General features: G+C 41.9%; 1 protein-coding gene across 2 annotated transcripts; it reads right to left on the bottom strand.

Annotated features, from left to right (window-relative positions):
• Nucleotides 1–5,543: 5,543 nt before the first annotated feature.
• Nucleotides 5,544–22,810, bottom strand: LOC115652408 (cytochrome P450 4V2). Of its 2 annotated transcripts, XM_030564391.1 has the most exons (11): nucleotides 22,404–22,806; nucleotides 20,945–21,057; nucleotides 18,564–18,649; nucleotides 13,533–13,723; nucleotides 13,019–13,088; nucleotides 11,729–11,855; nucleotides 10,436–10,627; nucleotides 9,352–9,454; nucleotides 8,715–8,849; nucleotides 8,378–8,557; nucleotides 5,544–6,721 (listed from the first exon to the last, which is right to left on the bottom strand). In XM_030564391.1, exons 1-11 carry the CDS (start codon nucleotides 22,612–22,614, stop codon nucleotides 6,528–6,530), a joined length of 1,602 nt encoding a protein of 533 aa, XP_030420251.1. In that variant the 5' UTR covers nucleotides 22,615–22,806; the 3' UTR covers nucleotides 5,544–6,527. The 2 variants fall into 2 exon arrangements, with proteins under 2 accessions (XP_030420251.1, XP_030420252.1); XM_030564392.1 differs by lacking the exon at nucleotides 8,378–8,557 and having other exon boundaries at nucleotides 22,404–22,810.
• Nucleotides 22,811–23,539: the final 729 nt, after the last annotated feature.

A 23,539-nucleotide genomic window follows, 5' to 3' on the forward strand; every position in this document is an offset into this window, starting at 1 on the left:
CCACTATGCTACAGGTCCCCTCTGGCGTTACAATCTATTAAATCAATGTACTAGTTCTTAAGGGGCCGAAAAGACCGTAAAGAGGGCATATTATGCTCCCAGTTGCTGAAAACAGTGAACAAACAAATTTCTAGAATGCAGTAGTAACAGGGATCCCATGTCACAAGCCCTACTAAGAGAGAATGACAATGATGGAACCTGGGGATGGTCATGACACCATGTGTTGCTGTTGCAAGGTCCTAATCTGCACCCACTCTGTCACTGAAAGGACAGAGATAAAGGGATGCCAGGATCCTTAACCTGACTCTACATGCATTTCAGTACCTTCAGTAAGCATGACAATAAGAGAAGAGTTTGTCTGATTATTCTGAGAAAGCTATAACAGTCATACATATAATGCTGACAGCACAGAGCTAATAATATTCACTAAGTATTTCTCTAGCACAGACAGTGAATTTGCAGGCTCCACAGGTACAAGATGTAATTGTATACAATTAGCATCTTTGTGCTTTTTCTGATCACATTTCTAAACAACTGTAAGCTATCTGTACCTCTGTAATAGTCATAACCATGCTGCAAAGTTATGAACAATATCTGAGTGACAGTGTATAAATTGTATCTTGTTGCAGACCTGTCAGTTTTTCTCAGCAGCTGCTGGTCCAGAGAAGCACATTTCATTTTGGAAACACCAGCTGGCAGTGTTTCTCAAACACATTTTTTTTTCTTATTGAAGTGAGAAGCTGAAAAACTAGTTTCAGCGAACTTTAATTTTTTTCTTAAGTTTTCTATTTGTTCCTGAACATAAGAACACCACATTAATCATAAAATACCCCAAAATTCCCAACCTATAAACATTTCCCACCGGACAGATGATCATGGAGCATTGATTAAACACAGTATCACTCTCTGACATAAGAGCAACTTTTAGTGGCTCCTGTAAGACACTGATATCACTATATAATAAGAATAGTTTGACCATATTACAGTTACATATTAATAGTTCTGATATCATTATATAGTTTGGCCATATTACAACTCAGGTACATACTGAAGGTTATTCAGTCATCCATAAAAGGCACAAACACATAGCAATAAAGGATCAACACGTCAAATTGCTTTATCTGGTTACTTTATCCTAGTACAGTAAGGCATTAACACACTGCAGTCCAGTTGTCTGCATTCTATAGCCATGTGATCTGCTATTGCATATTAGTGAATACATGGGGCATATTCCAAGTCATCCTGACATTTGTGTTATGACATGCTAACTTTACAGATCCCTACATGTGACAGCCTGCAGCATTCTATAGGGAAAGATGGTGCAACAGATCATCAAAGCTGGTGACCCAGTTATACAATATTTTCCTTTTTGCATAACCTTGCCTGCTTCAGCATAATACTCCTTCTATGGGAGTACGTAGGCCCAGCATTACCCAAGGGATTATGGCTACTTGCATTCCAAACATATATTTTTCTTTCCCCCCTTCTGTGAGGTGTATCATCAATTGCTTTTGAGTAAGATAGACAGCCAAGATTTTGAAGAGACTAATGATTGTAGGCACCTCTATAAAGTATGCAGATCACTATAGAATATCTGTACTCAAAAATGCATCAGTTTTTGTCTCTTTACTATTGCACACTCCTTACCATTGGATAAGGAAACCATTGCAAGTTAGTGAGCTCAATAAAAGATAAGTGACAAAAAAGGCATTTTAAACTGCTATGGATGTTCTCAGTTTTGTGGATTCCCTATACTCACCAAATCCTGCAAATGGCATTAAGCAGAAATTAGTGAAAGCTACAGGTACTCAGCACTTAAGGCCTGATCCTGCACCATTGAAATCAGTGAAAGGTTTGCCATTGACTTCAATCTGCACAGGATCAAGCCCTTATAGAACTAGGTGCCTAACTCTAGGCCACCCAGTTTGAAAAGTTTTGTCTAGGGAACTCCATCAGGGTCACAGGGGGAGATGGTGTCAAAAATGGAATCAGCCCCTTGCACAGGGAACGTGCTTCCTCACATGATAGTGAGCTTCCTCTCAATGGATATTAACAATTAAACCTAATGAAACAGTGTATTGTAAAACAACATGTTATAAAATATGCCTGAATTGTCATCAGAATTTTGGACCCTATTGTGAGAACTGAAGTGCTCAAACCTGGCCATTGTTTTCCCACCTTGTTGAAACCTATTATTATGTTAACCAAAAAAATTAAACTTTGTGTGTGTCAAGGCCGTTCAAAATCCCTTAAACTTTGTTAACACCCACTCTTGACCTTTTGGTGGCAGCCACTTGCTCCCAGAGCTCAGTACATCTGGAAATCTGATCCAAGCTCTTTTCTGCATTCCACCTCTGTAAATAAACAATGTGCATGGTGACACTAGCCTGAAAGACTACATGGGTGATTAGCATTACCCTTACCAGATTCATTTTGGTGGGGTTTCTTTCAACAATACACTTTGATGTACCACATGTACTGCCAACAGGCAGAGAAGAGACTAGGGTGCTTCGGTGTAGCTAATGATTAAGTTAGTGACTTGCTTTCACTGCACAGCTGAGCCCAGATGATACAAATGCCTATTGGGATCCTCATCAAAGCATACTTCTTATAGTTCTCCATAGAAGGAAATTGTTAGTGCAAGCCAAACGTAAAAGCATACACACAATGGTAAAGAGACCAGAATAGTAACTTCAAAAAAGTCAGGGGTCCAAATACAAAAAGAATGGGGCAACGAGAGCTGGGGGAAGAGAAAGTCCTAAATTTGGGGCCAAAAAGATCAGAATCATAAGAAAAGCACCTTTCCAAAGAAACTTGCCTTCTTTGTATTTATTATAAAGTGGGAAGGGAAGGGATGGGCTGAGACCCATGCCAAGGAGAGCAAGTTTCATTCCCTAGGTCCCACTGAAGCAAAGTCATGATAGCCTCAACTTATTGGTGCTCAGCTGGAGACACTTTAAATGGGGCTTGACTTTCATAGACTGCTGAGCACTCTGAAAATCATGCCCCCAAAACTGAGGCAACCGAAATCATAAGTTGCTTTGGAAAATCTTGACCAATATAGAATTTAAGGTCAGAAGGGACTACCAGATCATCTAGATTGAGTGTTACAATGCCTGAGGTTTAGGTCCCCTGCCACTTCATGCCTGGGGAGAGTTAAGAGGCTAAGAAGGGGATTCATAAAATCCAGCAAGTTGAGCAGGGAGCCACACAAGCAAGCCAGTGGGAAATGCCTACGCCCCCAGCCCTTAAAGGGATATTAGGCCTGAAAGACAGAGAGAATGATTCTATAGCACAGGGACTAGAGTACTCACCTGGGTGACCCCAGATACAGTCCCAGCGCCAATGAAAATTTAAGTATGTTATACAAGTGGAACAGCTTCATCAGGAGACAATGAAAGAGAACCTCACCAGAATACCCTACCCTGTAGCCTGGTGCTTTGGGCACTCACCTACAAGATGAGAAAATGGGGAAGGGGGGGAGGAGTTTCAGATCTCTGCTTTGAAGCAGGCAAAGTGGGGATATGAATCCATATCTTCCCCATCCCAAGTGAGTGCTCTAACTCTTAGGGTATGGGGTGGGGGCAGCAGCACCTCCCTCAGCTGTGTTTTGTGGGGGGTATAATCTGGTAAAGAACTAGTAAGCATGCCTACCAGATCAGATAAAATAGGAGGGAGACCTTCTAGACTGAGGCTCCTGCTGGGGTTTAGATGTCCAGCTGTTCCGTCGTGTCAAGACAAGAGGTTTCAATTCCTAGTCATTGGATAATCATGGGCTAGAGAAAAGCCAGACAATGACTCTGTAGCCCAAACCCTGCACAAAATATGCCATAACTCAGAAGCTAGGACACTTTCTTGAATGTGGAGAGTATTTGTGAAGTTCAAATACACTGTCTATATCAGCAAGGGAGAAAAATGAATCTGAGTCTCCCACATCCTAGGAAAGTACCCAAACCCCTCGGCTAAAGGTTACTAGGAAGCTCTTTCACCGCCCCCGTCTCGTGAATCCAGGCTTTGTATTTATAAAAATGCCCAAAACTAGAATGAAAATTTTCAGCTCAAAACATTGTTTTGACCCTGTCATGGTACAATTCCCCACTCTGAAACTTAGCGTCCAACAGATGGGGTACCAGCATGAATTCTTCTAAGCTCAATTACCAGCTTAGGACCTGTAGCACTGCCACCAACCAGGAATTCGAGTGCCTGGTACACTCTGGTCCCCCCAAAACCTTGCCCAGGGAACCCCAAGACCCAGACCCTCTGGATCTTAACACGAGGAAAGAAAACCCTTTCCCTTACCGTTGCTTCTCCCAGGCTTTCCCTCCCTGGGTTACCCTGGAAGATCACTGTGTGATTCAAACTCCTTGAATCACAAAACAGAGAGGACAATTCACCTTCCTCCCTCCTTCTCTTTCCCCCTCCCAGACTCTTCCTGAGAGAAAGTAATCCTGGCACAGAGAGAAATCAGCCTCTCTCTCCCTACCAGTTCCCTGGTGAATCCAGACCCAGTCCCCTGGGGTCTCACCAGAATAAAAAAAAAATCAGGTTCTTAAACAAGAAAAGCTTTTAATTAAAGAAAGAAAAAATAGTAAAAATTATCTTTGTAAATTTAAAATGGATTAGGTACAGGGTCTTTCAGCTATAGACACTGGGAACATCCTCCCAGCCTAAGTATACAAATACAAATTAAAATCTTTCCAGCAAAATACCAATTTGAACTCCTTTCAGCCAAATACACATTTGAACTTCTTCCAACCAAATACACATTTGCAAATAAAGAAAACAAACATAAGCCTAACTCGCTTTATCTATTTAGTACTCACTATTCTGAATCTATAAGAACCTGTATCAAGGAGATTGGAGAGAAACCTGGTTGCACGTCTGGTCCCTCTGAGCCCCGAGAGTGAACAACAACCAAACACTAACAGCACACACAAAAACTTCCCTCCCTCAAGATTTGAAAGTATCCTGTCCTCTGATTGGTCCTCTGGTCAGGTGACAGCCAGGCTCACTGTTCTTGTTAACCCTTTCCAGGCAAAGAGATATGAAGCATTTTTGTTCTATTAACTCTTACTTATCTGTTTATGACAGACCCAATTTAAAATTTGTTGATCGTTCAATACTCTGAATAATTTCATTAATGGTTTGATCCAAACAAAAAAGGTTTTTGTCATTTTTTTGAATTGCCAACAAACTTACAAATCCATTATTCGTGCAGCTCTAAGTATGATACAGTCTTTAATTACATGATCAACATACTTGTTTTTCCACAGGACCTGTGTATCGCAACAGATGTTGGCTATGCGTGCTAAATTGTTAGTTATTTGTGCTCGCAACCAAACTTCTCATTTTTCTGCACAGACTAAGCAGATACAGAATCCCCACCTTGTCCTCTAGTACCTGTTCTGTTAAGGGAGGGTGGTTACGCTCGACACTACCTCCGTTTTCATTGTATCCTAAGGAAAGAAGCTCATGTGGTGAGGATTGTTGTGTGAACAAAGTGCCAGAAACAGTAACTGAACAACAAGAAAAACCCCTTCTGATAATTTGATACTTAGTTCCTTTATAAAGGGTTACAATCATTTAAAATGCAGAGACTTACAAAAATCTCAGTGAGAATCAACTGCTAGCTGAGCTTATTATATCATACTATAAATTACATGACAAATTAATCCAACATTCAAGGATACAATAACATTCAAAGATAACTGTGAAGAACACATACATGTTGGAAAATATTTCAAATTCTCTTCTCATTGTAGTGCAACCCTACTGAAGTTAGAAGGGCTGAAGTGCTGTAAGTGAGAGTGGAGTTTGTTTAACACATGACAAATTACTGAATGAATTCACCAGAAATTCCCAAACATAATAACTAAAAATATACTGGTCTAGATCCTCAGCTGGTGTAAACTCACCCAGCTCCATTGAAGTCAATTATTATTTAAGTCCCCAGAGATAAACTGATTCATACCAGCCAAGGATCGGGTTCATTGTTTGCAAATAGCTCCAAATTCACTTAAAGCCATCTACATTTAGCCTGCCACAGTTCCAGGCAAGAACTACAATTGTCTAGTTTCCCTCACATAAGGGAACTCATCCACCAAAAATATTCTAATGGAGACTCTTAACTGCCAACACAAAGTGCTGTTATAGACTATGGTTAGAAGGCAACCTGCATAACCCTACTCTTGGAGAGTGGAAACTGGGCATGTCCTAAACCTTATTAACTTGTCCTTGAGAAGTCAGTCAACTGACCATTTCATGGAGCGACATGAATGGTCATCTCAGAGAAGACGATGGAATGTGCCAAGACAATGGATAGTAAGGATACAAGATGTATCAACTGTCAAAGCTACTTTCTGAGACATCCTGCCATCTGAATGGGAGGGAAAGATCATATGAGAGTTACATTTTTACAGTACGAAAGACCTAGAGATTCTGAAATATTTTGATATATTTACAATTCTGTAAAAAGATTTTGTGATCAGAGTACACTACATTATACTGCTGAGCACATGTTTTAGGATCTAAAATCCTTGTGAGATTTCTTCTTCTGACACACACTCTCTTCTCTTCAGTTGGATCCAGATGCCCTTATTTGGGCGAAGTATTAGTTCTCCCACAAGGCCAAGCCCTTCTCGTTCTTGACTTGTTTCCACCCAAAAGTGTCGTAGGATGATGGCTAGAACAGCTTTCTCTTCCATCTGTGCAAAGCGCTGGCCTTCAGTTTAAATTGGAACAAAAACAGTAGTAGTTTAGTACTCGTAATTACACGTCAAAGATTTCCCACAAAATCCAGCATGAGAATAACTGTGCATCTGGTGTCACAGATTATAAACCAATATGGCCCAAATTCAAGGTTGAATGGATGTGCACACACAAGAGGAAGGACAGAATTATGTCTATTTTTTATCCTAAAAGTGGAGTGTGCTGGTGTGGAAGGGAGGGGGAGGAATTAAGCAGATGATCAAATGTTTACAAGAAAAGAGGAGGGGCAAAAAATAGAAATAAAAAAAAGAACTAAGCAAATTGATAAGGATCACGGACCAAACAATTCACACTGATCTACACTAGAAATTTACACCAGTAGAGCTTCATCTCTCAGGGGCGTGAAAAATCCACTCCCCTGAGAGATGCAGCTATACCAACCTAACCCCCGGGGTAGACAGTGCTAGGTCAACAGTGTTTCAAGTGCAGACAAGCCCGTAGCCAAAGATTTAACTCAAAAGAGGCATGGATTTAAGAAAGTTGTCTTGTGCTGTATCTCACCCTTCCCTCAACCCCTTCTCTGTACATTGTCTATTCAGACTGCCAACTATCTATGCAGGAATCTTTATGTCTGCAAAGCGTCCAAACTTCTTTGGGTGCTCTAGAAACAATAATTAATTAGCCTCGGTATAATAAATTAGATCATCTTTCAACACACGAAGATCTGATCAAGAACAAAAGAGTAATCTTTGAGGGAGTGGGTTAATTTTAGATTCACTAGATATTTGGACTCCTGAGAATGTCTATTATAACTTCACACTGTTGACAGAAGAATCTCAGCACCTGCTGCTGAGAGCATTGTCAATTGTGGTGCTTCTGTCATTGCGACTGATGAATACAAAATGGAATGAAATCCTGAAAATGAAACGAGATCAGACCAATGGAAATTTACCTTCCTTTCAGTATTTTGACCCATCTGAGGTAGAATAGTGCTTCTAGATGAAGGATCAATAGAGGAACAGCTTCTCTGATGTCACACCAACTATATAATATACACAATACTCCAAAAGTTGTTTATTTTTTAAATACCCATAGCTCTGTTAGGTGCTTCAGACAAACAATTGTAGACACAATCCCTACCCTGAACAGCTTACAGGTTTAGGAATTCAGTGAACACCACAGCAATAAGTACAGAAGACAGAGGAGGGTTCTTAAATTTTCCCCTCCAGCCTGTTGGTTGAGATCATTGTATAGCCAGCAAACATATCCCAAGGTAAAGGAGAGAAAGACAGTGGCTCATGTTGTTCCCTAGTGAGTTGTCAGCCTGTCTTTGATGGGTTCTGGAGTCTTGAGGATGTGTCCAGGCCTCTTGAGCAGAACTGAAGTTAGCATGATACAGTGCTACATATGGAGCACGTCCCAGTAAGGAGGAAAACAATAAAGTGGGCATAATGTGGACTCTGAAGAACCCCACGGGAAGAAAGAAAATGTAGTGACAATGATAATGTGAGATACCGGTAAAAATTGCTCTGCTGCAGTTATCAGTCACAGAGACCTGAAATCTCCATTCAAATTCATAGGCTCTGTTGTGCGTACTACAGCAAAGGCACCTTCACCTAAGTGGTAAGAAAATAAACATATATGGGACCTATTACACTTTACCACGTACCAATACAGTTTCTGGGTCCAGCAGAGAAGGGCACATATGCATATGGGTGCCTTCCCTTAGAATTCTCAGGGAAGAATCGCTCAGGCCTAAATTCTTCTGGGTCTGGGAAAATCTCCGGTTCTCTGTGCAGTACATAAGGAACCACAATTACCTCTGTTGCTTTTGGTATGTTAAATCCTCCTGCAAAAACAGTATCAACATGCCAGTGAAGTAAGTGGCTTTCTCTAAATGGAGACAAAGCTCAAAACCAATTCTTGACACGGGCACAACCTTGACGGAGCAGATATTTATCATACCTAAAATGATGAATACACACAAAAGGCTGAGAACTACTTACTAATATGGCAATCTTCACTTGTGGTGCGGGCAAAGAATGGAACAGAAGGAAAGAGACGAAGGGCTTCTTTAACAACACACTCAAGATATCGGAGCTTCTGCAGGTCATCCATTGTGACAGGCCGCTCAGAGTTCCCTGATCAGAATCATAACAGGGGTGTGAGAAACATCTGTCCTAATCAGATTAAACACACAAGATATTTTAAGAAGCTCACAGCTATCTTAAACAATGACCACACTACCGCTGCCCCACTGTACTTATGGGTTTGAATCATTTATCTCAATTTTCATTCGTGTGATGCCCTTAAACTATTATTATGTATTGTTTGTACTGAGATAGCATTGAAGAGCCCCAATCATGGACTAGGACCCCATTGTGCTAGGCACTGTACAAATATAGAAGAGATGGTTCTTGCCCCAAAAAGCTTACAATTTGAGTACTGAAATCTGACACCGCTCCCTTAGCATCCAACCAACTCCTAGTGACATTGAGTTCTCCACAGAAGAGTTACAGCTCATGCAGTGGCAGTTCTGTGGTTTATTTGCCTTTTTAAACCTCTACACAGAAATGAATATATAAACCATATCCTGTACCATGCAAACTCACACCCACATGCAAGGAAAGAGTAGAAACTTACCAAACACTTCATCCAGTTCTCTGTGAACTTTCTTCTGGGCTTCAGGATGGCATCCAAGTAAGTAGATGGCCCAGTTCATAGCAGCAGCTGTTGTATCATGCCCCTACAGATACAGATTTACTCAGATGTTCAGATCTGCATTGTCCTCATGCATATGAAAATACATATATACAAAGACTTAGGGATATTATTGTGGTGTGGCCTAACTGTACAGATACAGAAGAAAAGGTAAGACTATATGAATCATGTAATAATTTGGTACCCAAGACTGAACACGAAATAACCAGTTATGTAATAGGATGGATGGAGACTAAGATAAGAAAAAAACTGAAGCTAATCATAATAATTAATAAGCAGAAGTCCATTTGCCAGCCCTTTTCTATTACTTAGCTTTTCTACGTTGGCTGGGTGAAGGGTCTTCCTCCGTGTTCAGTCTCTATGAGGAACAGGTTTGCTGTTGCTTCCCTGTAGACAAACTTGTTGACCCACTAAACCACTCTTGACAGTCACAATAATTTAAACACTGTATAGCAATCTTAAAGCCACGATTTTTTCCTTAGTCAACTCTTGGAAGGTATTTGCCCTTCTTCACCACTTTACAATGAAATGTAAGTATACCTGACTTTTTAGTTACTCACTATCTTTCCTATCCAATGATAAAATATACAGCATTACCATCAATTACCAGAAGAGGGCAAAGCAATTTAATTTTGCTAAGATTATATATTACAAACATAAAACTCAGCCATTCAGGTACTATATGCTAAAGAAAACAAGAGAATGTTCATTAGCAACAGATTTTAGTACAAGTAGTTTAATTTTAATCAAACGTACTCTAATTATGACATACAGTAATAGCAACCACAATACAATTAATTCCATTGCCTCCAGTAGTATAGATTTACACCAGCAGAAAACTGGAGCAGTACAGCAGGGAACCAGATGCAGTGTGATCATTTCCACTCATCCTGTGTCACAAACGATATAAATGTAATGGAAAGGGTCACAGCTGACAAAAGTGATTAGAAATATAAAGAGATTCACTGTGGGAAGAGATTGGGACCATTCGGTTTAGTTGGAGTACCTCAAACATGAAAGTATCCACTTCCTCTCGAATATCCATGTAGCTCAGTTTGTTCCCTTCATCATCAGTTGTACTGAGAAGCATATCAAGAAAAGCCCTTTTCCTTTTGGGCCCACTTTGTTCGCAGTTGTCATCAAAGTCATCTTTCTGTTGTGTGTGGTTCTCTATATCATGGGCTTTTTCTGCAATAACCTTAGATATAAATCAATACATTATTTTTTCCATAGTTTAGATTCCACAATCTAAGTGTTTGGTCGCTACTTTAAAATACACGTACTTTAAAATAACTTTTATCTCAGATATTTAAAGACTGACTCTACCGCTGACTCCATACTACGCACTGGTTGGTGATATTAAGAGACATCTATACCCACCCCCTTAGTATTTCTCTTAGTATTTGTTTTCCTATTGTACACTGACTTTGCACAGGTCAGGGTTGTGAATCATGTGGAATCTGAGTTTTTAAGTCCAGGCTGGCTCTTTGCTTTGATTGTCCTTCATTTCTGAGTCTTCAACACCGTGTCTGTAGTAAGCAATTTTATAATACTGTACTGTGATAGTGCATCACACAGAATGCAAATCAGCATCAAGCTGTTATAGAAAGAAAGACAGGATTTGACTGGTAACCCAGGTTAAGCACACCATGGAACTGGAGAAAATGAATTAAAATCAGATGTTACTTTTATGGATTTAAAATTAAGAGAAACTAGTGGACTTTTATTAAAAAATTGGTCATCTCCATGTATTTTTTCCTTGCTGAAGTGTATTCATTGGGGTTTTTGTATTTAAGTTTTCCATGCAGTCCAAATTTCTATCATTTTCTCAAAATTCAGATCTGAACTGAAATATTTAAGTACTGGACAAAGCACCAGAACAAAGTGGAATGCTATTTTAAAATATTTTAGCTGTTACAGGCCTTAGGGTGTAGTGATCTGATTATTGTAAAATGTTTAGAAAACTGTATGTTAAAGGAATTAGGATGATTCTATGTGATTTTTTTTTTAACCACCAGTTACAACTAAGTTATACTATTACCATGTGAGGGTGACCCATTGGCTAAAACCAACACTCAAGCAACAAGTTCTAAGTCACATTATCTCTCCGCTTCAGAGGATTTCTTTAGGGACCGAATATCATAAACATTCAGTTCTCCTATTATATCTGTACTACAGATAAGGCGTTGTTCCCAATGGCTGATTCTCTGTCACCACATTCACAATCTGGAATCTCTATATTTACTACGTTATTTCTCTTCATTGATGGGAACACAATAGAAAAAGAATAACTGGTTACGTTGTCAGTAAAACTGTGAAGGATCTTGAGGCTTCTATTATGCTCCCTTCCTTCTTCGAATATAGGGTACATCAAGTTAGACCAAAGCCAAGGAGACTTCTGTCTATGATGAATGAGGTCACTCATCCTAGAGTAACAAAAATAGCATTATAATATTTATTCCTAAAAACGTATTCACAAATGTCCACAAGAGACAAATAGAGTATAAATTTCCTGGTCCTGGACAGGATGATGCAAGTACCACTTGATGTAGCTGACACAAACCATTTTGTCTAATCTTTAGGGATGCCCTCAATCCACTTTTAATTAATTATAACGCTCAGTACCAGCTATAATACTTTTCACATTTCTATGCAGTGAAATCTATTTTCCCATACAAATCAGTATTAATCCAACAAGTTTTCCATTAGGAAAAAAAAGGCCAACTTTTTCTCTTGGTCACACTAATGTAAATCTGGAATAACTCTACTGAAGTCCACAACATTAATCTGCGTTTGCAATAGGATCAGTCACAAAACAAATCATTGTCTTACCAATGCAATGCTTGGCCTAATATAATCTGATGTAGACCCGTATGGTTTGATTCTTATGGTCACTAAGGCGCTTTTATACTGCTGTGGCAATAAAAAGGGGCCTTGGAATTAGAATAAATTACACTTACACCCAATGTAAGGTCACTTTACACTTCTACGGTGTGGCTCTAATTTTTTCTCACTTCACTGTTGTGTTACACCTCCTGTAGTCTTTTACACTAACGCACGATGAGTGAAAAACATTACCATTCTAACCTGACATTATTTCACACTCACTTTGCACTGTGTAAATGTTTATATAAGGTGCAAATCAAATTGGACTCAATTTGCTATGTAGATTCAGTGTCCCCCCTCCTCTGCATCTACCCCAAAGAAGGCTCAAAGGAGCTGTGGTGACTAGTCCAGCCAATATTAGCTATGAAAAGGCCGATTTGCAACTACAACATGTTCACACATTACAGCAGCTGGCCTTGTGGAGCCATTACGGAGGTCTCTTCTGTGCACGTACAGCTTGCATAGGTTCTATCATCATCCTGCCACTCTACCTCCATATACCCTCCCCCATCCCCACACATGGGCAATGAAAGACCTAACTTGCACAGCGGGTCTTGTGCGTGGGTGAATTGTTGTTCTTCTGCAGGCCTTGTTGTCCTACCTGATTTTGCTTTAGAAAGATTTAAGGTGCTATAGCTGACACTGGCATTCTCAATCCTATACCAACAAAACTATAAGACAGACTTGAAAGATCTACACTTACTTATAAACAGCACAGACATATTTAGAATCCCTATTGTTCTGCGCACCAACATTCTTGCCCATCGCAGTTTCTAGAAAGAGAAAAGAGAAATGTATTAAGAATACATTAGCTGGGTGGAAAGCCAGAAGTACATTGAGGACATACGGCCAGGTGTTGCATGAAAGCATTGCAGCCATTAACATCCTCATCTCATGGCGTTTCTCTTTTTTTAGAATGTGTACTCTCTATCTGAGTCTAGTCCTAATATTCCTGTTCCTTTAACTCTCCCTCAAGTTAGATTCCATATCCCTGTTTCAGCCCATAACACAATGTTTGATTGTTCAGATAGACACAACCATAAATAAAACAGAAAAGATGTGTTCTGTGTTGATAATACAAAAGTAGTGGTGGAAGACCAGCAGGGCTTTTTTGTCAATTATCTCAACAAATGAAACTGTAGCATTATGGACAGCAGTAGTCTCCTCCTCATTTACAGCACTTCTATAGCAACTGTTGAATCATCACCAGGACTTACCACAGATTATATCCAGGGCACAGAGCGCGATGTCTAGAAAGCAATCAAAGGGCTCTTTGTCAACGTGCTTTTCAAGTTTATCAACTAAAATATTGGCTTGTTCGTTCATAACTTCTAGAAAATCAGCTAAGATTGTGAAGTGGAACGTGGGAGTTATCATTTTCCTTCTGGAACGCCACTTATCTCCAGTGCTACAAAATAAAGAGTTGGAAATTAAGTATACAAATCCTCACCAAAAAAGAAACAGTTAATTGTTTGAGGAAGTGATCAGTGAATATACAATTACTTTCACTAGTTAAAACTGGTAGAGAGATTCTTAGAGCTAATCTTTTCAAATGTTGCCAGTAGACCATGTAGTCTTTGTCAGTCCATCCTCACTGATAACAGTAAAGGGTGGCTCTAATGACTTGTAACATTTTTCATATATAAATTAATGTTGGTAGTTGCAGCCAGCACTGCTCACCATAAGGGGTAAGGGGAAGTACATTTTGCTACAAAAATCTTCTAATCATACAATCCTTCTCACAGCTTGGTGCTAACTGTAGCTGTTGCCAGACAAATACTGTGAACAAAAAATTATCCTAAGGCAAGGGTTGATATTGAGAAGGCACTTGAGGTGTAAGCGGATGAGGAGAAGGGTAAATAAAAAGCCCTTTGTTAAATATTTCGCAACCCAGCTCCAGCTAAGCCCATCTTCACCGATGGTGACTGCCCGCATTTTTCCACTATGTAGAAAAGTGAGGGTTAGGGATAGTTACTGCTTAATGTCCAATTTATTACATCAGTATCATCTACCAAACGTTTCTCAGAGAAGAGGATTCATCTCCCACAGAGCTGTTAAGGTGATGGAACGGAGACTGGCCAAGTATATATTTCTGTGGTCCCTGTCCCCTGCAAATAGCTGTTTCTATTGCAGTGAGACCAACTAGTTTCCCTCCTCCCATAAAGCTCTTTCGGGGTGCTTGATCCCAGCCTCCAAAGCCATCTGGCTCATTCTGGGGTGGGCCAAGTCTACTCCACCTTCCCCTCTGCTGGGGTGTCTAGTGAGTGTCACTGATGCTTCTCCAGTCCCCTCTCCCAACTACTGCTGGTCTCTGAGGTATGGACGTGCTTGATCTTGCACCATCACAACACAGTCTGGCCAAAGGAGCCAGTGGGCCTTCTCTCCTTAGTTACTCTAGCCTGTCTGCTCCTTATGCTGAATCCCTGCTGCAGTCTTAAGAAGAGGCCTAGCCTGTGTCTCAGACAGTTTCAGCAGGGAACACAGCATCTTCCTGTTTTGAGCAGGGGAGCTCACAGCCACACCCCTAGTCTCCACGCCTGAAATCTCCTATTTTTTAAATGTCCCCTAACTGACCCTCTGTCTATAGAGTGAAAGTCAGGAATGCAGCATTGCTGAGATCCAGCCACAGTGTTAGTTCATTCTGAGTTTCTAAACAGCAAAAAATTATGGGTAAATAATCACCAAAATAGTTACAAAACATCAGAAATGGCAGATACCTATATTAGACTTGTGCATCCAGAATAGCATAAGTAGGTACTATTGCACTGGGGGAAGAGTAAAGTGGAGCCTACCCGGGGCCAGCCCTCCCTCATGAATGGCATCCCCAGAACTGTACAGAGGAGACATCCACAGTGGACATTAGGTTCCTTCCCTCCCCAGGCACATGTCCTCTGGGGAAAAAAACAGCAGAGAGGAGCCAGCCAGAGACCGAAGCCAGCAGAGCAGCAGCAGAAGCAACTGAAGCAGGCACCCATGTACACTGATAATATTTTCCACAGCTTTGACTGGACTTTCTTTCCCTTGTGCTGACTGTGGGGAAGGGACTGGAGCAAACAGCCAATGTCTCTATACCTCAGCTTTCCTCCACATCTCACCTGCCCCATATACCTTTCTCCATTCCCTCTTCTCATCTGCTCTATCCCTCTCATCACTCTCCTTTCCTGCCTTTTCTGTTGTGTGAATCTCCTCCTACCCCCCTTCAGAAAAAATCATAGCACTAGTATGACATTTGTGCTTCCATATTATTCACCTTGCTTGTGGGGTCACATCCCTTTCTCTCACCCTGTGTCTGTCTTGTCTACTTATACCGTAAGCTCTTCTTCGGGGAAGGGAGTATCTACTGCTGTGAATGTGTATGGTGCCTATGTGTAAAAGGGCCCTGATATTGGTTGGTCCCTTGGCATTACCCTAATAATCATGATTCATAATAATAGGAGACTAACCCTTCAGCAGAGGTGATAAGTGCGTATAATTGATAAAGGTGGTATGTTTATGTATTTGATATAGAACATAAATCCAAGCTGACTGAGTCAGATTCTGTCTGCAAACTTGCTTTTCATTACACCCCAGCAGCCACACTGAAGTTCTAAGAGCTCAGAATCTGTGAATTTATGAATCCCACCCTTTGTCCTTTTTCTTCATGGATCATGGGGAGAACAAGTGTGTCTGCATTGCCCTCAGCATGCTCATTTACACTTGCAGCTCTGTGTTAAGACAATGATTATAATCAAAACTCATTCTTCAGGGTTTCACCAGTCACCTGTAAGCATCAGGGAGGAATTTTTTCCCGAATGCACAATTGGCCAGATTTCTTGTGGGGGATGGTGCAGGTTCACCAGGGGTGAAAGTAACTTAAGGGACTTACTGGTATGCAGGGACTGGATCCTGAGCAGGAAGAGGGGCCTCAACTGGAAGGGGCAGGGCCTTTAGATCCCTGAGCCCCTTAAAATCATGATCTAAAGGGCCCTTGGGCTCCAGTAATGATTTAAAGGGCCCAAGGCTCCCGGCCGCCACTATGGCAGCAGAGCCCCTGGCCATTTTAAATAACTGCTTGATCCCTGGGCCTCACAGCCACTACCCCAGGGCTCCAGCAGCGGGGCTCTGGCAGCGATTTAAAGGGCCAGGGGCTCTGGCTGTTGCCTGGAGCCAAGGACCCTTTTAAATTGCCAGGCGGGTTAGCTGCCCCCTGCCAGTATGGTCAGCTGTGTATACAGTACTGGACCATATCAGCTTACTTTCACGTCTGGGGTTCACCTTCCTCTGAAGCATTAAGGATTGGCCACTCCTGGAGACAGCATACCAGACAGGGTGGACCAGTGCTCTGAGTGGTACAGAAAATCCTCTCTCAGACAATGGCTAGTGTGTCTTGCGCCCGAGCTCAGGGTCAAACTGATCACCAGATCTGGGGTCAGGAAAGAATCACCAAGTCAGATGGGAAGGGTACTTGGGCATTTTTTGCCATCCTTAACAGCACAATATGTGGATCACCAACAAAGATCATTTGTGCATAGCTTACCTAATCAATTTCCTGCCATTGCAAGGGCCTTGGGTATTGGTAGCACCTTAGTCTTTCTTGTTCTCTGCCTGTAGCACACAACAGTTTAGTCTGCTGAGGACTGAAATACTTTAGTTTAACCAGGGCCGGCGCTTCCATTTAGGAGACCCAGGCAGTCGCCCAGGGCGCTAGGATTTGGGGGGGGTGGCATTTTGCCACCCTTGGTGGCAATTCGGCAGTGGGGGGGTCCTTCCGCGCTCTGGGTCTTTGGCAGCAATTCTGCGGCGGGTCCTTCACTCGCTCTGGGACCCGCCACCAAAGTGCCCTGAAGACCAAGAGCCACGGAAGGACTCCCCCACCACAGAATTACCGCCAACGACCGGGCACGTGGAAGGACCCCCGCCTAGAGCGCCAAAAACCCTGGCACCGCTCCTGAGTTTAACCCAAGTGTGACAGATACGGCAATTTCCCGCAATATACTTGGGAGACCTTATTGAATTAAGTTTACATATGTTTAGGGTCCATTGCATTAAATGAAAGTTGTGGGCTTGGATGATCAAATGACTACATTGAACAAAGTAGCAGACAAAAATGGATTTTGTGGATAATACCAGTGAAATGGATTTCCTGGGAAATATCTAGGGGGAAGTGAAAGAAAATTTCACACTCATCCCTACCCCACCTATGGTTATGCAACTGCACCCTAAGGACAGGACAATCATCAGCTAATTCCCTAATCCCGGAATCCCAAGATCAAAGGACCAAGCCGTGTAAAGGAAAGATGAACCTATGCATCGCTGTGCCTGTTCTGAGCAAAAGCTGTAATGAACTTGTCACTACAGAAAAACCCTTTGGTGGGATTGGAAGGACTGACTCCTACCAAAGCCCCTGCTGGAGTAGGGCATGGTGGGAGTCATCTTTGGTAAGCTTTTCAGCATGTGTGTAGGTTCTTTTATTCTTTTGAATATGTCTTCCCTGTAATCCTTTCACCTTAAAAATAAATGTGCCTGCTTAGAAAGAGCTGTGTGGGAACTTATAACTGTGTGCAATTCAACTCTCTATAGCCTTTGGAGAAAAAGCAAAATACAGACACTGGCCTGTTCAGGCAGTTGTGGCTTGCTGGGAATATCACAGTAGAGGCAGGGAACTGCACATCCTAGAAAAACCTCATCAGGAAGGAGAGAGACACAAAACGGTGATGGGTGAGGAGTTCGGAGCCGCGAGTGGGTGCCCTTGCACGTGGCTCGCCTTGAAGTTCAGGAAGCTGAGTCTGAGGACAGCTGAGGGCTACATCAATAAGACTAAATGTGTCATTTGTGTGGGGAGAATATTTGATATTGCTGGACTATAACTGACTGATATTCTTTTGCTGAGGAATTAAAAGTTGTTTCTACCAATTATGGATACTCGAGCTCAATCCATCCGAGAGAGGTCTTGCTACATCATTTGCTCTAAAGTCTCATTCACATTCCTCACATAACATGATCCTTTCAAGAACTAATCCTTTCTAGACTCCAGATGGTGGCTGGAGGACCCCATTTTATGGCCCTGCAGGTGATACATGGGTCTAACGCTGCTCTTTGGGCATCTGTACTTTAGATTCTAATATTCAGACCATAATTGTGCTTTTATTCTGCCTATTAGCAAATAAAATATAATACACTCTAGTCTTCAGGCATTAAATATACATTATATCTTAGAATTTAACTTTTCATAACTTTAAAGGTACATGACTATTTACATATTACAATACCTCGTTAGAAGTCCTGTGCCAAGCCATGGATGCAGAAATTTGTACGGAAAAGATTTTTCTATGTGCTTTGAACTGTTTAGAACAACCTACCAGCAGGAGAAAAGACAGAGGGGAAATATCTCTTGAAAAGAAGAAGTTGGTAACACTGTACACTCATTCTATTTTTTAGGAGGAGGGCACTTGCAAAATATATTTAAAGCTATGACTGCTGTCCTATAAACTTGAACATTCATTTACAATCCGAGATTGCTTTGCATTGCTCAGTCAACTTTACAAACCCTAGAGGTACAGGAGAGGTCATTAACAAGGAAATATTTATCAGAATAAAAATACATCACTTTGATACTGCACTGAAAGGCCAAGAAAACGTTCCAATGGATTGTAATAGTCAATAGTATGAATATGACATTCCTTGTTAATATATTGCAATATCTCCCATGCCAAGGTAAGCTGGATGCGTGGACTGACAACCTCAACTCAGGGGGAGGGATAGCTTAGTGGTTTGAGCATTGGTCTGCTAAACCCAGAGTTGTGAGATCAATCCTTGAGGGGGCCACTTAGGGGCAAAATCAGTACTTAGTCCTGATAGTGAAGGCAGGGGGCTGGACTCCATGACTCTTCAGGGTCCCTTCCAGCTCTGTGAGACAGGTATAGCTCCATATATTTTATTTATTTAACAGAGGTTCTCTCCCTCTCTCATGTGTCTGGTAAAGTACATCTTCCTAACCATAATATTAAACAAGAGACACAGAATATAACTATTTATGTAATATATCTACAAACCTTGCTCAACTAGAATAGGAGTCTTTCTTGGGTGAATGACACCATCTTGTGCAAAATCTAAGCTTTCATTTTTAAAATTAAGTTTCTAGCCCTTCGGTCTGTGAACATAACAGTCCAACCAGAAATCAAGTTTACACCAAGGCAACGATGTCCTCCCAAACCCAAGGCAGATCAGTGTCCAAAGTGGAGCTGAGAGCGATAACCACAAGTTTGTGAAGAAGAGCCTTTTCAGAGGCAACAAATGGATTGCTTTCTTGGGAAAGGGTAGGGGGTCAAACACAGATTCTTATTACCAGTAAGGTAAGTCATTTTGTCAGCCTCCTGGATTTTTAGTTGGGCTTGTAGATTTTTACAGGAAAATTCTGCAGATTTAAGCCGATGCTGTGCTTCCAGCAGCTCCCCCAGCAGCTTATTCAACTACCCCTCTTAACTCCACAGAACGGATATATCCCCAGAGGCATTTCCATGGGGTCAGGGTGAATGGGGGAGCATACTGAAGAGGCAGATTTACTCCAGTCCATGGCAGAGAGTAGAAGGGGCTCCTGGGGGTGACACTGGGATAACCTGAATTTCTTGGATGTATAAAGACTAAATTACATATACACCTAGATGCTGATCGTAGCAGGCACATTTTATACATTTTAATTACATAAACAAGTGTCCTAATCATCAGTGGCAGAAGAGATACCTGAACAACAGAGTTGCCATAAGGTTACTCTAAATAATGCATCCTACTTTACAAAGTAATGCCTATGGTTTTAATTTAAACACTTTTTTCAGTTTTAATCTAATTGATGCAAGTTATATCATTTCCATCAGTCCTCAAGTCCTGTTGAGAGACTTCTTCGTATGCACCTTATTTAATAAATACAGTAAAATTATCTCACCCATGTATCACTTGCTAACAAAAAAACAACTGTACCTCAAAGATAATAGCACGACACTGATGTTTTAAACTAATAGATCATTAGCACAGTATTTGCTGTCAGAACCTGTTATGTTGATAATGTGAAATGGAGTTCAAGGTTTTTCACAGTCCAAAACCTGAATAAACATTTCCTTTAGTTAATTGAGAATCTCAGAAGTATTTTTAATCAATGAAAAGACACAGAAGAAGAAATTTTGCATTTATCTCTGAGAAAACTGCAAACCATTCAGGGCTAGACTGTATTATTTGCACCTGCCATAGCAAAGGGGATGGCATTCACACCCCTGTAAGGAGAACACCAGGGGTATTGTGTCTGAGTTGCACTGACAGGGAGTGACTGTGTCATCCCTTTAGCTCATGCAACATACCACTGGGAGGAGCATCTGGCATGCAATCCCTGTGCTCCCCTGAATGCCTAGAGTTATAAAGCACCTGCACAAAAGTAGGCAGGGAGGGCAGGCAGGGAGGAGGAGGAGACCTGCATGAAGCCTAAGCTCTAGACGTAACAAGAAGTTTGGTGACTGGCATGTGTTCTTCATGACCAGCCATTTTTAATGTTTACTACAAAATCTGGAGATGAAACAAACAAAAAATTTCAAATTAAGGAATAACTCATGAATTGTATGACTTGTACAAACAAATCTATTAAACATGAGATAGGAACACTCACCTCCACAGCATCTGGATGATATAAAATCACAAAAGGCAATGGTCCTATCCAAAGTTTTACCAGGGGTAGATTCCTGTATTCTTCAAAGATGTGTACTATTTGTTTAAAGAAATCTGTGGAGTGGAAAAAATCAATTTGAACAGGTCAAAACCAGAACTTCTGTAATCATGTAATTGATCATGAGTTCACTGCAGTGTTAGTTTTGCTACTGTGACAAAGCAAGTATGTTTTGCACTTATTTATTATTTTGATTACAGTAGCACTTAGGAGTCCCAGTCAAGATTGGGACAAGCAATGTGGAGAAAGGCACAATAACTTCAGCACATTACTTAGACTCATAGGAATATAGAAAAATCTCACAGTACAAAAAGAACTAGTATTGTCTGATTAGGTCTTGAAAACCAGAAGAGCATAATGAAGGACTCATAACACTGTAATGTGGAACTGTTCCAGTTTGGAGTAAATACTGCCTACACTTTGAAAGTTTGTTCTGAAACAATAATTCTTATAAACATAACAGGCTCTTCCAATTATGCAATTATTCGGTGCTTTAGCATGACTCCTTTACCTTAGAATCTAGTGGGAAAACATCTACCATGGCAGTTGTTTTCAAATGCATTAACCATAAAGAGGCTGACCAAGGGCTATCTAAAGTTTCACTGAAAGAGAAGAAATGGATTTCAAAGCATACAGGGCTGCAAAGTAGCTTCTGAAACAGGCAAACTTCAAAATATCTTTCGAACTCTTGAATGTTAAAAAATATTTGACATCAGTTAAGAAATATTTGGTAACAAACAATTCGTCCCAGTATAATGTTACATTTGGACCAAGACACAGGAGGAACTGAAAGCAACACAGCTGTCTACCACAGTAACTATTATTACCACTGCAGAAGAGAAAGTAACACAGAAGGGAGGCTTTGCAATGGGGAGAGGGGAGTGCTCAAATAGTTAAAGAGACAGGACATCACAATTAAGAGCTTGTTTTCAAGAAACAAATTATAATTAAATTATAAACTAATTGGAAATAGTGGGGGAAATACCCCAGGAACCATAAAGACTTGTCAGAGGTTTCTGGGGGAGGTTTTGGTTGGTTGAAGTAGAGTCTCGGGAATACTGCTTGGTTGTTTTGCCTGGATCTAGAAATGCAGCGGGATGCTGAGTATAAAACTGTTTTGTTTTTGTTTGCAGCTCGGAAAAAAAGAACAGCTCACTCCTACTCTGTTATTCTCCAACAATGATTAGTGATGGGGCGAGTCCAGCTCCTACTCATACAGCCCCCAAAACCCCAGCCACTTCCCGCGCACGTTACAAATGTCTACACCGCTGTATGCCCTGTTGCTGGGGCTGATTCCCAAGGGGCATTGCGGTCACCCCAGGGAGAGGATGCTGCAGGCAGCAGCTCGAAGAGGGAGAGGGGGTTACAGGCAGCTACCGCTACGTGTCTGGGCGGCCGTTACCTTCCCCTTTGCGCTCCAAGAACACAGTATTTCCCAGCAGAGGGTAACAGGGGCTGACCCCCGGAATCGGCTTCAGCGCCTTCCACTTCCCCAGATAAGCCAGGAGCAGGCGGCACGTGACGGCTGCCAGCAGCACGAAGAGCAGAGTGACGGCTCCGGCCCCCCAGTAGAGCAGCCGGTCCCACTCCGGAGCCAGCTGCAGAGCCCCCATCGCTGTCCCGAGCCCGGCCGCTGGGCGTGCACTGAGCCGCAGTCCCGGGACGCTGCACCGACTGTAGAACCCGGGCTCCGGCTCCGGCTCCAGCCGAGGGAAGCGGAGCCCGGGAGTGGGGCGCGGGGAGGCAGGGGAGAGACCTGGGAACAAAGGAGTGGGAAGGAAGGAGGGATTCCCAGAGGCTGTATGAGGAGGAAGCAGAGCAGCAAAAGGCCTAGGTGCTGGGAGAGCTGCTGCACCCTCTGGCTTGAAGTGGTTTCCTTCACATACAGTTAACAGTTTGGTTCCTTGGCTCTCAGCACACACCTCCACCCACCCCACAAATTGCTCCAGCACCCCGGGGGAAGGAAACGCTACTGTGATCTGTGGCTGCTCTTTTTCTCACTGTGTAACCGAGGATCTGCAGGAGGCTTAGACTAAGCAGCCTAGGATCTGAACTTGGAAGGTCAGGTGGGGTCTCCCTGTAATTGTCAGTGACCCTAACTACTACTGCTCATAGTAAGAGAGGTGAAACCATTTTTCACTCGGCTACTGCAGGGTCCAGGGCACAACTCCCAGCCTTGTGGGCAACAGGGATAATAGGTTCAGGACACAAGCAATATTACAGAGGGGAGGAGGGACAAACCGCAACAACCAACAAAGCTGAGATACACATTCTAGGAGGAACAACACACAACCACACTGAATTGGATCCATGGGCATGGAGGAGACTACCCCAGCCATCTGTCACACAGAGCCACCAGCATGGCCAACAAACACTGGCTGTAACCAAACATGCATCACCTGTAGAATCCACTGCATACCCCACATAGCCCAGACATACACATATAAAGAGCTGTACATATTAAGTGTTACTGTTACCAATAAACTCAGCCCCACAACTGTGACTGCCCAGGGCCTTGTTATAGAAATGGCTAAATCA

Source organism: Gopherus evgoodei, chromosome 5, assembly GCF_007399415.2.
Source record: "Gopherus evgoodei ecotype Sinaloan lineage chromosome 5, rGopEvg1_v1.p, whole genome shotgun sequence".
NCBI lineage: Eukaryota > Metazoa > Chordata > Testudines > Testudinidae > Gopherus > Gopherus evgoodei.

What these genes read in the sequence shown, in the direction of transcription:
- LOC115652408 (XM_030564391.1), bottom strand. Translation starts at nt 22,614, where the DNA reads ATGGGGGCTCTGCAGCTGGCTCCGGAGTGGGACCGGCTGCTCTACTGG. An exon ending in TTCACAGTTTTACTGACAAC is followed by an intron (nt 10,628 to 11,728) that starts GTAACCAGTTAT and finishes TTTATATCTAAG; the next exon opens with GTTATTGCAGAAAAAGCCCA. An exon ending in TGGATACTTTCATGTTTGAG is followed by an intron (nt 9,455 to 10,435) that starts GTACTCCAACTA and finishes CTGTATCTGTAG; the next exon opens with GGGCATGATACAACAGCTGC.